Source organism: Mus caroli, chromosome 4 (assembly GCF_900094665.2).
Source record: "Mus caroli chromosome 4, CAROLI_EIJ_v1.1, whole genome shotgun sequence".
In the NCBI taxonomy this organism is placed as follows: domain Eukaryota; kingdom Metazoa; phylum Chordata; class Mammalia; order Rodentia; family Muridae; genus Mus; species Mus caroli.
This window is the reverse complement of record NC_034573.1, coordinates 138,895,759-138,907,601: the sequence shown is the minus strand read 5'-3', so window position 1 is coordinate 138,907,601 and position 11,843 is coordinate 138,895,759. Positions and strand designations below refer to the sequence as shown.

Here is an 11,843-nt window from a genome sequence, read left to right as displayed (position 1 = left end):
CTTTTGTAGACCAGGCTGGCCTCGAACTCAGAAATCCGCCTGCCTCTGCCTCCCGAGTGCTGGGATTAAAGGCGTGCGCCACCACACCCGGCTCACCTTGAGTTTTAAAAATCAAACTAGCTACTGCTAATTTGAGGTGCACTCATTAAGAACTCAGTCAGTCTAAGAGTTGGGGACTGGACTCCACAGCAAGCAGCCCAGCAATGGCATCAGGAGCGTTGTGCCTGGCTTCTCCGTGGCTAGCCACACTCCCACAGCATGTGCAGTAAAGTTCCCAGCTCCGTTTTACATCTTTGACATTGAGGCGAAGATTTGGCCTGAATTTATGTAATTTAGTTGGGCACAAATATAACCCATGAATAGTTACATTCATCCTCTAATTAGAAAATCAAATGATAACCCAGGATAGGCCACAAACTTATTGAGTCCAACCAAAGCACGCTGTGTGTGTTGGACCTTTGCAGAGGGAAGTCAGTTGAACTGTTCCATGAAGTTAATGAAAAGTGCCCAACAGGAGGCTGCCGAGAGGCCCAGACTGAGCACCTTGGCTGTTAGTGTAGTGGGGAAGACCTTTGCATTATGGGTAAGGAGTTTTGGGATATCTTTTACCATCAACACATGAATCACAGGGCTATAAAATTCTAGATTAGACAAAATCCTTTACCACCCTCCCGCCCCCCACCCTGTCAATGTGCTAGTGTCTTGTGTGTGTATGTGGGGGTGGGGGGGGGGAGTGAAGAGTGGCTGGAGAAATAATTAGAGAAAGGAGGAGAGAGGTTTGTGTGCTCACACTTACACATAGCTGCTTAGCCGGGTATCTTTCTTATTCAGCACATTACGTTGAGGCTATTAGTTTGGGTGCTTTATATTTTTGCATCTGGTGTAGTGATATCGATGCTGTTAAATATGTGATTTGCCTGTCGCCTGCATTTTCAGACAAAGATCAAGGGGAACATAAACAAGCCTCAAAAACACTTTATGTAGGTGTTTGGCAGTATTATTTTATATGACTTGAAATTAGTGAGTGGAAACTTTAAAAGAAATTGTTCATATTTTTGCAAGTTTGAAGTGTGCCGGGACTTCGTCAAATTCCCGTTAAAATAAATACGTCAATTTCATCTCCCTTCCAAATTCATTTATCTTGCTTTTTTAAAAGGTGTTTTCTACTTTACCTGATGTTTAAATTGGATTCGCTCGTTTATGCTGTTCTTTGCTATATCCCCCACGTTTTTCTTAAATGAATTACTAATGGCAGAGCACTCCATCATCCCTCTCTGCAGCCACTTTAAGGAAAGCATGGTGATCTAAACCTTTTAACCTATTAAAGATGATTTTTCCCAATTGAATCAGACCCACCACAGGTGTAATAACTAATCATTTAAACTACACCTGCTATTATGTATTTTTAAGCCATTATGCGTGTTGGATAGATGATAATTCATGTTTATTGCATTGTCCGATGGATCCGTTTTGCCTACACTAGGCTGATTAATGTATTTAAAGAAATAAGAGATGCAATTTTTAAAAAAAAAATTGATGGAATGCGCCAAGCACTGCATTGAGTGCACCATTAAACCCATCAGAACTTTGCTCTCTGACCAGAAATGCATATACCAAGGACTGTATTAAAAGAGCAAGGTGAAACCTGGGCGTTTTAGTGGTGTGATTCCGTCTTCTCGCTCTATCATGGGGAATTTTGGAAGGATGCAGGAAGGCTTTTTCTTTGTATGGGTGAATGATAGGAGCTGTGCGGTTCATGTCTCCTGCCCAAGACCTGTTCATCCACATTTCATGTGACACCCAGTATACACATCGCAGCCACAGAGCCTGCCGCATGATACCAGCACTGTCATTTTCTTCCATGGAGAAAGTGTATTATTTTCTCAGGTGAACACAATTATCCCTAAGCCATCTGAGTGGTGCGGGTTGGTGTTGACCCCAGAGGGCCTGTGTGATGTATACCTGTCCCCCCTCTTTCTGGAGCATAGCGTACCCCCCACCCCACCCCTACACCTTTTCTCTTTCCTCTCTGTCCTCTCTTTTCACCCCCTTTCTCCTTTGCTCATCCCCCTCCCCCTTTTTTTTTCCCTATTTCTCTTCTTTCTGTCTTTGCTCTTGAACCTTTCCTTCTCCAGTCTCTTCATCATAATGTAGAGATTTGTTAGATGTTTTTCTCTTTCCCCTGTAACCTGAGGTGATCTACTTGAGAGGGTAAGCACCATTTTGGGGGCTCACACATTGAATTCTCTGTAGTCTAGAGCTGTTGGTTGTCCCACAGTCTGTAGTGGTGGTCAGGGCTGTTTGCAGTGTTGGAGGCAGCTCATCATCTGCAGGGAGCTGGGCTTAGTATCTCATGAGTGACAGGTCCAGATCTGGAAGGTCGGACGCTAAGCCCAACCGTTAAGGAGAGGCCCAGGTTAAGCCTCCTACTGATCGTTTATCTGGAGAATAAGGAGTTTCCCTGGCTTTCCTCCTCTTCTCTTTTTTTCTGATCCATCTTCATTTCTTTAGTTTCTGAGAACTCTGGTCTCAGGAGGGGACTTGCAACCTGAACTTCGCCCCCAGTCACAGGGCTTGCTGTTTGAATCTGTAGGATCACAGAAACATCCTTACTCCCGCCCCCTCAAGAAGTGAGTGGCAAGACCCGTCAGCCCTACCTTAGCAGGGGCCCATGCTTTCCTTCCCTTTGGTTATGATGAGGTGAGCTGTGCCAGCCATTCTAACTAGCCCCACTTTTCTTTTTCTTTTTTCTTTTCTTTTCTTTTCCTTTTTTTTTTTTTTTTTTTTTTCAAGACAGGGTTTTTCTGAATAGCCCTGGCTGTCCTGGAACTCACTCTGTAGACCAGGCTGGCCTTGAACTCAGAAATCCGCCTGCCTCTGCCTCCCGAGGCAGGCAGGGCAGGCAGGGCAGGCAGGCAGCGCACCTTACATGTGGTGTGGAGGTTAATAGCGCTTTCATCCTCTACTTGACTTATTTGTATATATGAAGATTTCATCAAGTAATATTCAAACCAGGGGTAGGTATATATTCTGTTAATATTTTGGCTTGTAGCCAGGAAATCAGAAACTTGGCCCTTTGAAGGCTAATCAGAATTCATTTCCACTGCATTGGAGGGACCGGTGTGGCCAGCCGTGGGTGTCTTCGTTACAACCTCCTTCAGCTCCACTACTTTGCCAGGTACTACACAGTACAGAAGAGAAGTACATCTTCTCTTCCCTGCCGTTCCTTACCGTGTAGTTGGGGAGGCAGCCTGAACATGAGAGGAGAAGACAGTATAATTATGCCTTCAATTATATGGTACACACTACAGCACTGAAGAACTAAAAAGAGAATTGGAAGATGAGAAGGGCTTGCTGGTGTAGGGAAAGCTCTGAGGAGTCAGAACAGACTGTGTAAGGGTCTCTCCTCTCTTTCTCTCTGTTTCTCTCATTTCTGTGTGTGCGCACACATGTGCATGCATGTGTGCAGAAAGTATGTTTGATGTATTATGTAATGTGTAGACAGGCAGAGATGGGCGTACATGGCACAGGAGAGTGACTGAGTGTGGCTGAAGAAGCAGTCAAGGCAGGACGGCAGAAGTTGAGTGCAGCTCAAAGTGCTGAGCCAAGGATGTAAGACTGTACTCTCAGATCCAGAGAAGGACTCGGGGGAGCCAGGAGAGCCTAGCCTGCTGTTGAGGTGGATTTCTGCTTTAAGCAGGAGCTTGCTATATATTTGATCCCAGCAATATCCTTCTGGCTGTGGCCCTGGGAACTCAAGATTTCTGGTCTTGAATTTCAGATTACTGAAGCTTACTCTCTCTGTTTTATCTTCCCCTACCAGATTGCCACAGCAGTGAAGTTCCTACAGAATTCTCGGGTCCGGCAGAGCCCACTTGCGACCAGGAGAGCATTTCTTAAGAAGAAAGGTACAGGTTTCCTTGGCAGTGTAGAGCGGCCTGTAGAACAGGCCTGGGCGGGGGCCAGGGCCAGGGCCGGGGCTGGGGCAGGTGGAAATCACGCCAGAGACAGGTGCTGACTATGTCAAGGATTGCTCACAGCTGTCCACATGTGGGTGGGAGGTAGGCTGAAGGGACCACCCCTCAGAGGAATGCACATTTCTTCATTCACAATGGAGCAGAGAAATGATAGAATTTGAACAATTACACATCAGATATGAGGCCAAGAGCATCATGGTCAGCCAACACTCAGGAGCAGAGCTGCCCTTTGACTCACACTGAGGACTCCTGCTTTCTGGTCAGTCTGTTGGTGACCCTGACTACAGAATGACCTGCTTGGGCTAGGAGAGGTCAGCTTCTTCAGTAAAGATCCAGAAAGAAGCCAAAGACAGGGAATACAGTGAATCAGCACAGTCAGGATGAGGTCAAGCCAGGGGTTGGTCTGATTTCAGATTGGAGTGGTAAACTCCTGGGTGTCATGGTATCTCTGTAGCCGCGATATAGCGGATTCTGACTAGTTCTGTGTGGTTGAAGCAGATAGAACATATTCTGGTTCTGTTGGAATTTAGGGTATTTTTTTGTTTTTTGTTTTTTTGCTAAGCAAAACCAACTGTCCAACTGAAAAAAGTCAAACTTTTCATTCTTAGGATAGACATTTGCTTTTCTAGAGATCTAGGAAGCTAATTATGGGGCTTTGTGTAATACTAGGGAGGGGGTGGCATTCTTCACCCCCCAAACTATTTTTTCCTTAAAAGCTAGAATATTGGTCTAAAAATTCTAGCGATTGTGTACATTTTTACTGGCTCGGAGACAATGGGATGCTCTCTTGGCACTTTGTGAGCACCCTGTGGCGTCCCGCTGAAGCTGCTCCAGGGCCACACTCAGGCCCACACATTCAGTCACGGCAGCTGCTTAGCAGCAGACCCAGGGCAGGGTCCCCACGAAGGAGCCGCATGCATGCTGGCTGCATGGTGCTCGCCCCCATCATTAGGAGATTATTAAAATTTGGAGTGTGTTGGCTGGCCTCTCTACTCCGCAAGCGTCATGCCATAAAAGAGATTTTCCTTGAAATATGTGTACCTATAGGGAGTAATTAATCATAAAAGCTTGGGGATTTCAGCTCTCTCATCAAAGCATTGAAGCAGGGGAAAGCTGAGCCTAAAAGCTGAGCTGATTACCCGGGGTAACCTGAGACAAAATCTATGGTTGCTGAGAGATCCTTAGCCCAGTACATTGTGCAGTATTATAACTGTCTGATCTTCTCCTCCACCGACAATGACCAGTTAGTCCTCATTTTCTCTCAAACGCAGCTGGGTTAGAATTTCATTTGCAGAAGGTATTTAGAGCAATTTAGAGACAAATGTCTCTGGTGTTTGCTCGGCACTTCCCCACCGCAGGCTTTGCTGAGCAGTTTTAGTATCAGGAGCTCCATCTAATCTGTTTAATTTTAATAAATCCCTGACTGGGAGAGGGAGAGAGAGAGAGAGAGAGAGAGAGAGAGAGAGAGAAGAGACTCTGGACCAAATAATACTTCTTTTGAGTCACTTGGCTCATGTATATGTGTGTGTATATATATATATATATATATATATATATATATATATATATATATATATATATATAAACACCACTCTAGAGAGGCTGACTTACGCGGTTATTAGTTGTTGCTCTTTGAAAGAAAAAAGAAAGAAGGAAAGAAACCCAGTTGATTGATTAATCAGTTTACCCACAGAGTTTATCCACTCTGTGTCTTGCCCTGATCTCTCTGTCCACTGGGAATTCCCTGAAAGGAGAAAAGACAGAACGTGTGCTCTAGCAGGGACAAGTGGGAGTGAGGCCGTGGTGGGTCAGGTGACAAGGGCCCAGAGGAGAAACAAAGCAGGGACTGGAGACGCAGGCCGGAGGAGAGGCTCTGTCTGATTTGGAAGGCTAGTGGGTGCGACTGAGCAGCCATGTGTGCACGGGGGTGTGAAGGCGTGCACGGTTGTGGGTACAGTGGTGTACCCACACGGTACCACACTGTACACTGTGGGTACAGCAGTGTAAGGTCTGGCAGGACCCTTTCTGGGCAGAGAGTTCCAAGGTTTGATCCATTGTCTGGGGAAGAAAAGCCCCTTCGTGGATTTAAACTTCCACTTTTTCGCTTATACAGCCAGTATGCTTGACACCATCTGTGATGAGGATGATCAAGGGGCAGCTACCCTGTCCCTCACATAGCTGTGGAAGGAGAGGGTTGGGGCGCTGGAGGGGAGGGACTGAAACCCTTGCTATAAGGTCTTCTCCCAGCAAGGCCATGGCAGTGGGGGGCTTGGGGCGCTGGCTGGGGAGAGCTCCCAGCTACCATAGCCTTGGCTTTTCCAAGTACTGTCACTTTGGGGAATTGCAGTGGAACACTGACTTGAATTATAATCTGACTTTCTTTCTTCCTTTCTTTCTTTCTTTAATAAACATCTCTTTCCAGAAAAAGCAAATCAAATTTTGCTTTTCTTTTAATATTATTTAATATTTAATATAGAAATTGAGGTCCCTGTTGTGCACGTCAGTTCAGTGGAAGATGAGGGTTACTCTAGGTGCATCAGCTGAGTTTGTCTTATTGTGAGACCACAGCCCCAAGCAGGGGCTGCGTTGCGCCTTTGTTGCTGACAGGTGACGTGTTGGGCTCTCTGATGGACGGCGAGGAGTGGGTTGAGATGGGAGGGTGTTGTCTGAAGGGCCTGCCATCTCTGGTTTGTTGTTGTTGTCATCGTTGTCTGCTTTGTGATCTCTTTTAAAGTCAGAATATGGAGTCATTAATGAGAAACATGAAGTTATTAGAATCATTTATCATTCTCTTTGAAGTTTGTATTGCCATTTTATGTAATTTACAGCAATTCTCCCTATTACCAGGATTTTTGTTTTTTTCTTTTTTTGGTTGACAGAGAAAAGCAGCTGTAAACCTTCAGAATATTAGAATGAGTGCTTTGTATTGTGTCCAGCTTCTTGATTCTGCAGATGACACATCGGTGGTGGGCTCAGCCACACGTGTTAGCGGCTGGACTGTATGGGTGTAAGCCCTCATGAAGCTGCTCTGTTTAGACACTTCTCTTGCCAGGCAGGCCTCAGGCCTCTCAGCAGGCCACAGCCCAGGAGGCCAGAGTGGCAGAGACACAGCAGCAGCCGCAGTCCAGAGTTCTAGGGTTGGAGAATATTATCCATGGGCTGCTGTTGATTTGATACCACAAAATGTAGGATACGAGGCAAGCCACTTCCCAACATGTTCTGTAGGATGAGTACTGGTTGGGCAAACGAGATGCCTGTGTCTGAGAGGCCAAAGGAAGATGCTGTGGAGGAGGGGACAGAGTTGTCAGTTGACCGCTCTGATGTTGCTCTAAAACTATCATAAGCTTTTCTGCAGAACCCTTCAGATTTGAAGAGGGGTGCTCTTCTCAGGTGTGCAGGCAAAGGGCTCCCTACTCATCCATCCGGTACTTTCTTCTAGAAGGCAGAATGGGGCAGGCGCGTCCTTCTGTTCCGGAGCTGGAGCCCCAGGAGCAAAGCTACCTCCTTGTGGACGTGAACTTGGAGAAGAAAGCATCCTGATTGGTCAGCCTTGGTGCTGGGGTAGAGGTGAAGGGCTTCTCTCTCTGGAGTCCTTTAAGGAAGAGTAAATTCTTGCACAGATTTCAATTTAACTCTCTTTTATTACTTTTCTTTTTTATCATTTACGTCCATTTCATGAGGTAGTTTGCATGTCCTTGAATGGAATCTCGTTACCATGAGAGCTTTTTTAGCATTGATTTCATAACAGTCTTAATTTAATAGCTCCGTCATTACTGAGAAGCTCTGGGAGAGGGCCTGGCTTTCCAGGTCACTGACCTTTTAATTACAAACCTTGTTCTGATGGCCAGGTTATCGACTGGACAGCTCCCAGCTTGTGCCCCAGGATGAAAAACGAAAATAACTGTTTCCTCCCCCATCTCCAGAAAAAAAAAAGTAACCTCTTGTGTTTCTAAAATTAATTTTCTCCTTCAGCTTCACTTTATAATTAATTCTTTAATGTGTCTTAGTGATACCGGAAGTCTTTATGGAGCTTTTGTTCCTAGAGCTGGGGTCCAGCAGATAGCTTAGGGGCGGGGAGAGGGGAACATCTTGCCAGTACCACCCCCTGCTTGACTGCGCTGAGCTGGAAGAAGTAGTGTTGGCCCTGTGAGGGGCTGTCCGGCCCTTCCGAATCTTTGTTTATGAGACGTATGTTATGTTATGGCATCAAGATTTAGATTCATTCGGTGTTTGCTGAAGTAGTTGAACCAGCTACATCACAGACGTTTTCAAAGCTGTTCCTACTGAGACCCCTCCCTCCCTCCCTCCCTCCCTCCCTCCCTCCCTTCCTCACTAGTTTTTGTGCTGGGGTCTTGGGCAGCCTAGGCAAGTGAGGAGCCTCGTTTGCAGGCCCATGGAGTGTTTTCGTACTGTGGTTACTGTTAGTCTTAGCTTAATGGAGGAATAAGTACTCCTGACTGATGAGCTGTGCTGCACAGACTTAGTGTGAACAGGGTGGTGTAGGTTTTCTGTCACGGGCTCTAATGATGGAGACACCAGGTCTGTGCACCGTGGAACAGCAATCCCAGTTTGCCCTGCTGCTCTGCTGGTCACTGAATTTCCTGTACTGATAGCCTGGACAAACTGCAAACGTCTCTGTGGAGAGTGAGGCAGTGAGAAAGACAAAGATCAGGCATCTCAGGAGGCAGAGGAAGATGGCAAAGTGTGAAGTGGCCCTCACCATTGGCCCATAGTCAGGCGGCAGGGGAAGGCACCTTCCTCCCACTTCCTGCTTTTTTTTTACCCTGGGCCCTACCCTGAGTGGGGTGCACCCTGCAGGTGAGTGAGGCGTGGCTGCTGGAGCAGGCAGCGCTGTGTGGCACGAGTGCCTGGTCCTGAGGATGATTGAGCATCTCCATCCATCTGTTGTGCACGGCTATCTTCCCTCCCTGCCAGTCTTGCATCTGCATATCCGTCACCTGCTGTTCTGGACCGGCTCATTCATCATGCTGACTGGTTTCTCCCCATCAATTTTCCTGCTCCCCCTTGTTATCCAAACTTGTCTTAAACTCCACAGATTTTTCTTAGGATACAGGAGAGGCCCATCGCAGCTGAAGCAGCTGTGGGTGTGGCTCAGGGAATTGACATGCTATGGTGTCCCATTTTGAGGGGCCACTGGCATTTGCTGTCCCAGAAGCAGAGCTGTGTAGTTTCCTATACAGAGGTGCTGTGTGTAGGGCCCTAGAGGATTTGATCAGATACTCCCCTGAGAGGACTGGAGGGGTTCTTTTGTTATCTCCCTGCCTTCCCAGTACTGCAGAGACAAAGCTACAGTATCGACTGCCACAGGTCTTGTGTTACTAAAACTTAAATTTTCTTTTTACTTCTTGGAATATTGAAGATTTAGTCAGAGACTGGCAAGAAGGCTATGCGTAAAGGAGCTTGCTGTGTAGGCCTGGTGACCTAGAACCTTCATTAAGGTAGCCGAGAGGGCTGACTCCACAGAGCTGTCCTCTGACCCCATGCCAGCAGCACCAGCACCAGGGATGAGAAGGACATGCAGTGAGGAGTGCTGGGCCCTGGGCGCTGCCCCTTTCCTCCCTGGAGGATGCTGGAGTCTCTGATGTCCAGAAGCGACCTAGCGTGAAAGCATGCGCCTCGGCGTCCCTCAGTCTCACGGAGCGTGGGACTCTGGCCTTCACTGGGCTGTGCACCTTGGTGTAAGAAGCAGACAGACTTGAGTCACTGTCCTTTGGTGCATAGTATTCCACTGTGTGCGTGCATGGCACTTTAAGAAAAGCAGGCACAGGCTCGTATTTTGTTCTTTCATTCTGTCTTTGGCTACTTCACACAATGCCCTGTGAAGATTATGACTCATTTGTGTTGGTGTCTGTCAGTTTGTGAACATGCTAAAAATAAGACGATTCTCATATGTGATAAGCAGGCTAATGTAGTTTTCTTGCTTAAAATTTCTAAGTTTCATAGGAAAGGAGACAAAATGATATTTTGTTTTGTTTTGTTTTGTTTTGTTTCAAGAAAGGGTTTCTTTGTGTAGCCTTGGCTGTCCTGAAACTTGCTTAGTAGACCAGGCTGGCCTCAAACTCACAGAGATCTCCCTGCTTCTGTGTCCTGACAGCTGGGATTAAAGGCATGCATCACCTCCCAGCTGACAAAATGATTTTCTAATACAAACATAAACGTATAACCTTACATAGAAATTATTGTTTTATAACATTCTCCCTGTTAGGATTCTCTTTATAGCCCAGGCTAGCCCCACACTCATGATTCTCTTAAGTTTACCAGGTGCTGGGATTACAGGTATGAGTCACTCTACCTGGCTTAAAGAGATTATTATTTAAAAGGAGAAAAAAAGTATAATAAATTGCTATTACTCCTCCACATGAGTTTGGATTCAGAGGGGCATTTTGGTCGTTGGTTACCTAAGTAACACTGTTTTACTAAAAACTCTCTTCATGCCCTACTTTTTGAATGAACAGGCTGACAAATTTAATTAGCTGGCTACTTGGTTTATATATTTATTTATTTGAGGTTGGGCTTATGTTGCCCAGGCTGGTCTTGGATTCCTGAGTGCGAGCCATCCTCCTGTCAGCCTCCAGAGTAGCTGGAGCTACAAGTGTGTGCTCTCATGTCTGCCTCAAGTTTACTACCTCCGTTCACAGTAACCGTTCAGAGAGGCTTCAGACACTGAAGGATAGAATCTGTTTTCAAGTGAGGTTTGTAGACTTACTTTCTTTGGTTGAGATTGGATGTTTCTTGGGACAGTGGTCACCGGGATGCTCAGCCTTGATTCGGCACCTACTGTTTGCAGAGTGTCCTTATGCACCTGCCAACAGGTGTTAGTAGATGCTGGATAGGAGAAGGGGCTGGGAGTCAGCAGGCCAGGCAGTGGAAGACCGAGTGTGAGGCTCCCAGTGGAGCTCAAGGGCCAGCATCTGTCTCTTCTCACGAGCACCCGCAGTGCTGAGCTGGTCCTCAGTCTGGCTAAGGAAGCAGACGGCTACAATGAGAAGATGCCAGGATGCTCGTCCCACCTTCAGTCTCTTAAAGAAGTTATAATTTAGTTATTCCAGTCTGATGATGCAGGTTCAGAATTGTTAGCAGTCAGGCCTCTGACACTAGCGTGCATGTAGATGTGTGTCCTTTTGTTTCAAGGCTTCTGTGTAGCCAGAGCTCCCCCAGTCAGCAGGGTCACCACAGCTTGGTTTTAACCTTAGATTGGAGGGAGGCCTGGGGCTTAGATGAAGGGGCAGGGGCAGGACATCGTTCATGATGGGAAGCTCTTTTAAGGGGATAGACTGTTAGTAAGATTGACCCATGTGGACTTCAGGCAAGGAAAGAAGTGAGGTGTGCAGCATAGGCAGCCAGGGTGTGCGCAGTGCCGGCTAGACCCGCTAGACCCTCTAGACCTGCTAGACTCACTAGACTCACTAGACTCACTAGGCTCACTAGACTCACTAGGCTCACTAGGCTCACTAGGCTCACTAGGCTCACTTCTGTACGCATGGCGGACTGCAGTTCTGGGGCCAGGCGTGAAACTGTGGAGCAAGTTCACTCTGTGCTTAAATTAAGGTTGCCTGGCAGTTGACAAAACAGCCCCAAAAGGCTATAGAGTGCATTGTACATTAGCTGTGGAAGATCCAGGCTGCGGTGGTGGCAGGAGAAGTGCAAACAGAAATGGCAGCTTTTTATTTTGAGTCAGGGTCTTGCTGTGTATTCAGGGCTGGCCTTGAACACCTGGTGTTACTGCCCTAGCCTTCTAGTGCTGGGATTAGGAGAATGCACTGCCCACTCTGTTTAGAATTTATTTTTAAATGAAATTATACAGTATATACGGTTCCCACTCAGTATAATTCTTTTTTTTTTTTT

The 11,843-nt window shown here is 46.6% G+C and overlaps 1 protein-coding gene across 1 annotated transcript in view; it reads left to right on the top strand.

Moving 5' to 3' along the window:
* Pex14 (peroxisomal biogenesis factor 14) overlaps window positions 1-11,843 on the top strand; it is a 144,433-nt gene that overhangs the window by 60,933 nt on the left and 71,657 nt on the right. The window contains exon 3 of the mRNA XM_021159786.2: window positions 3,824-3,908. Coding sequence (XP_021015445.1) covers window positions 3,824-3,908 — 85 coding nt within the window. The remainder of the gene's footprint in view (window positions 1-3,823; window positions 3,909-11,843) is intronic.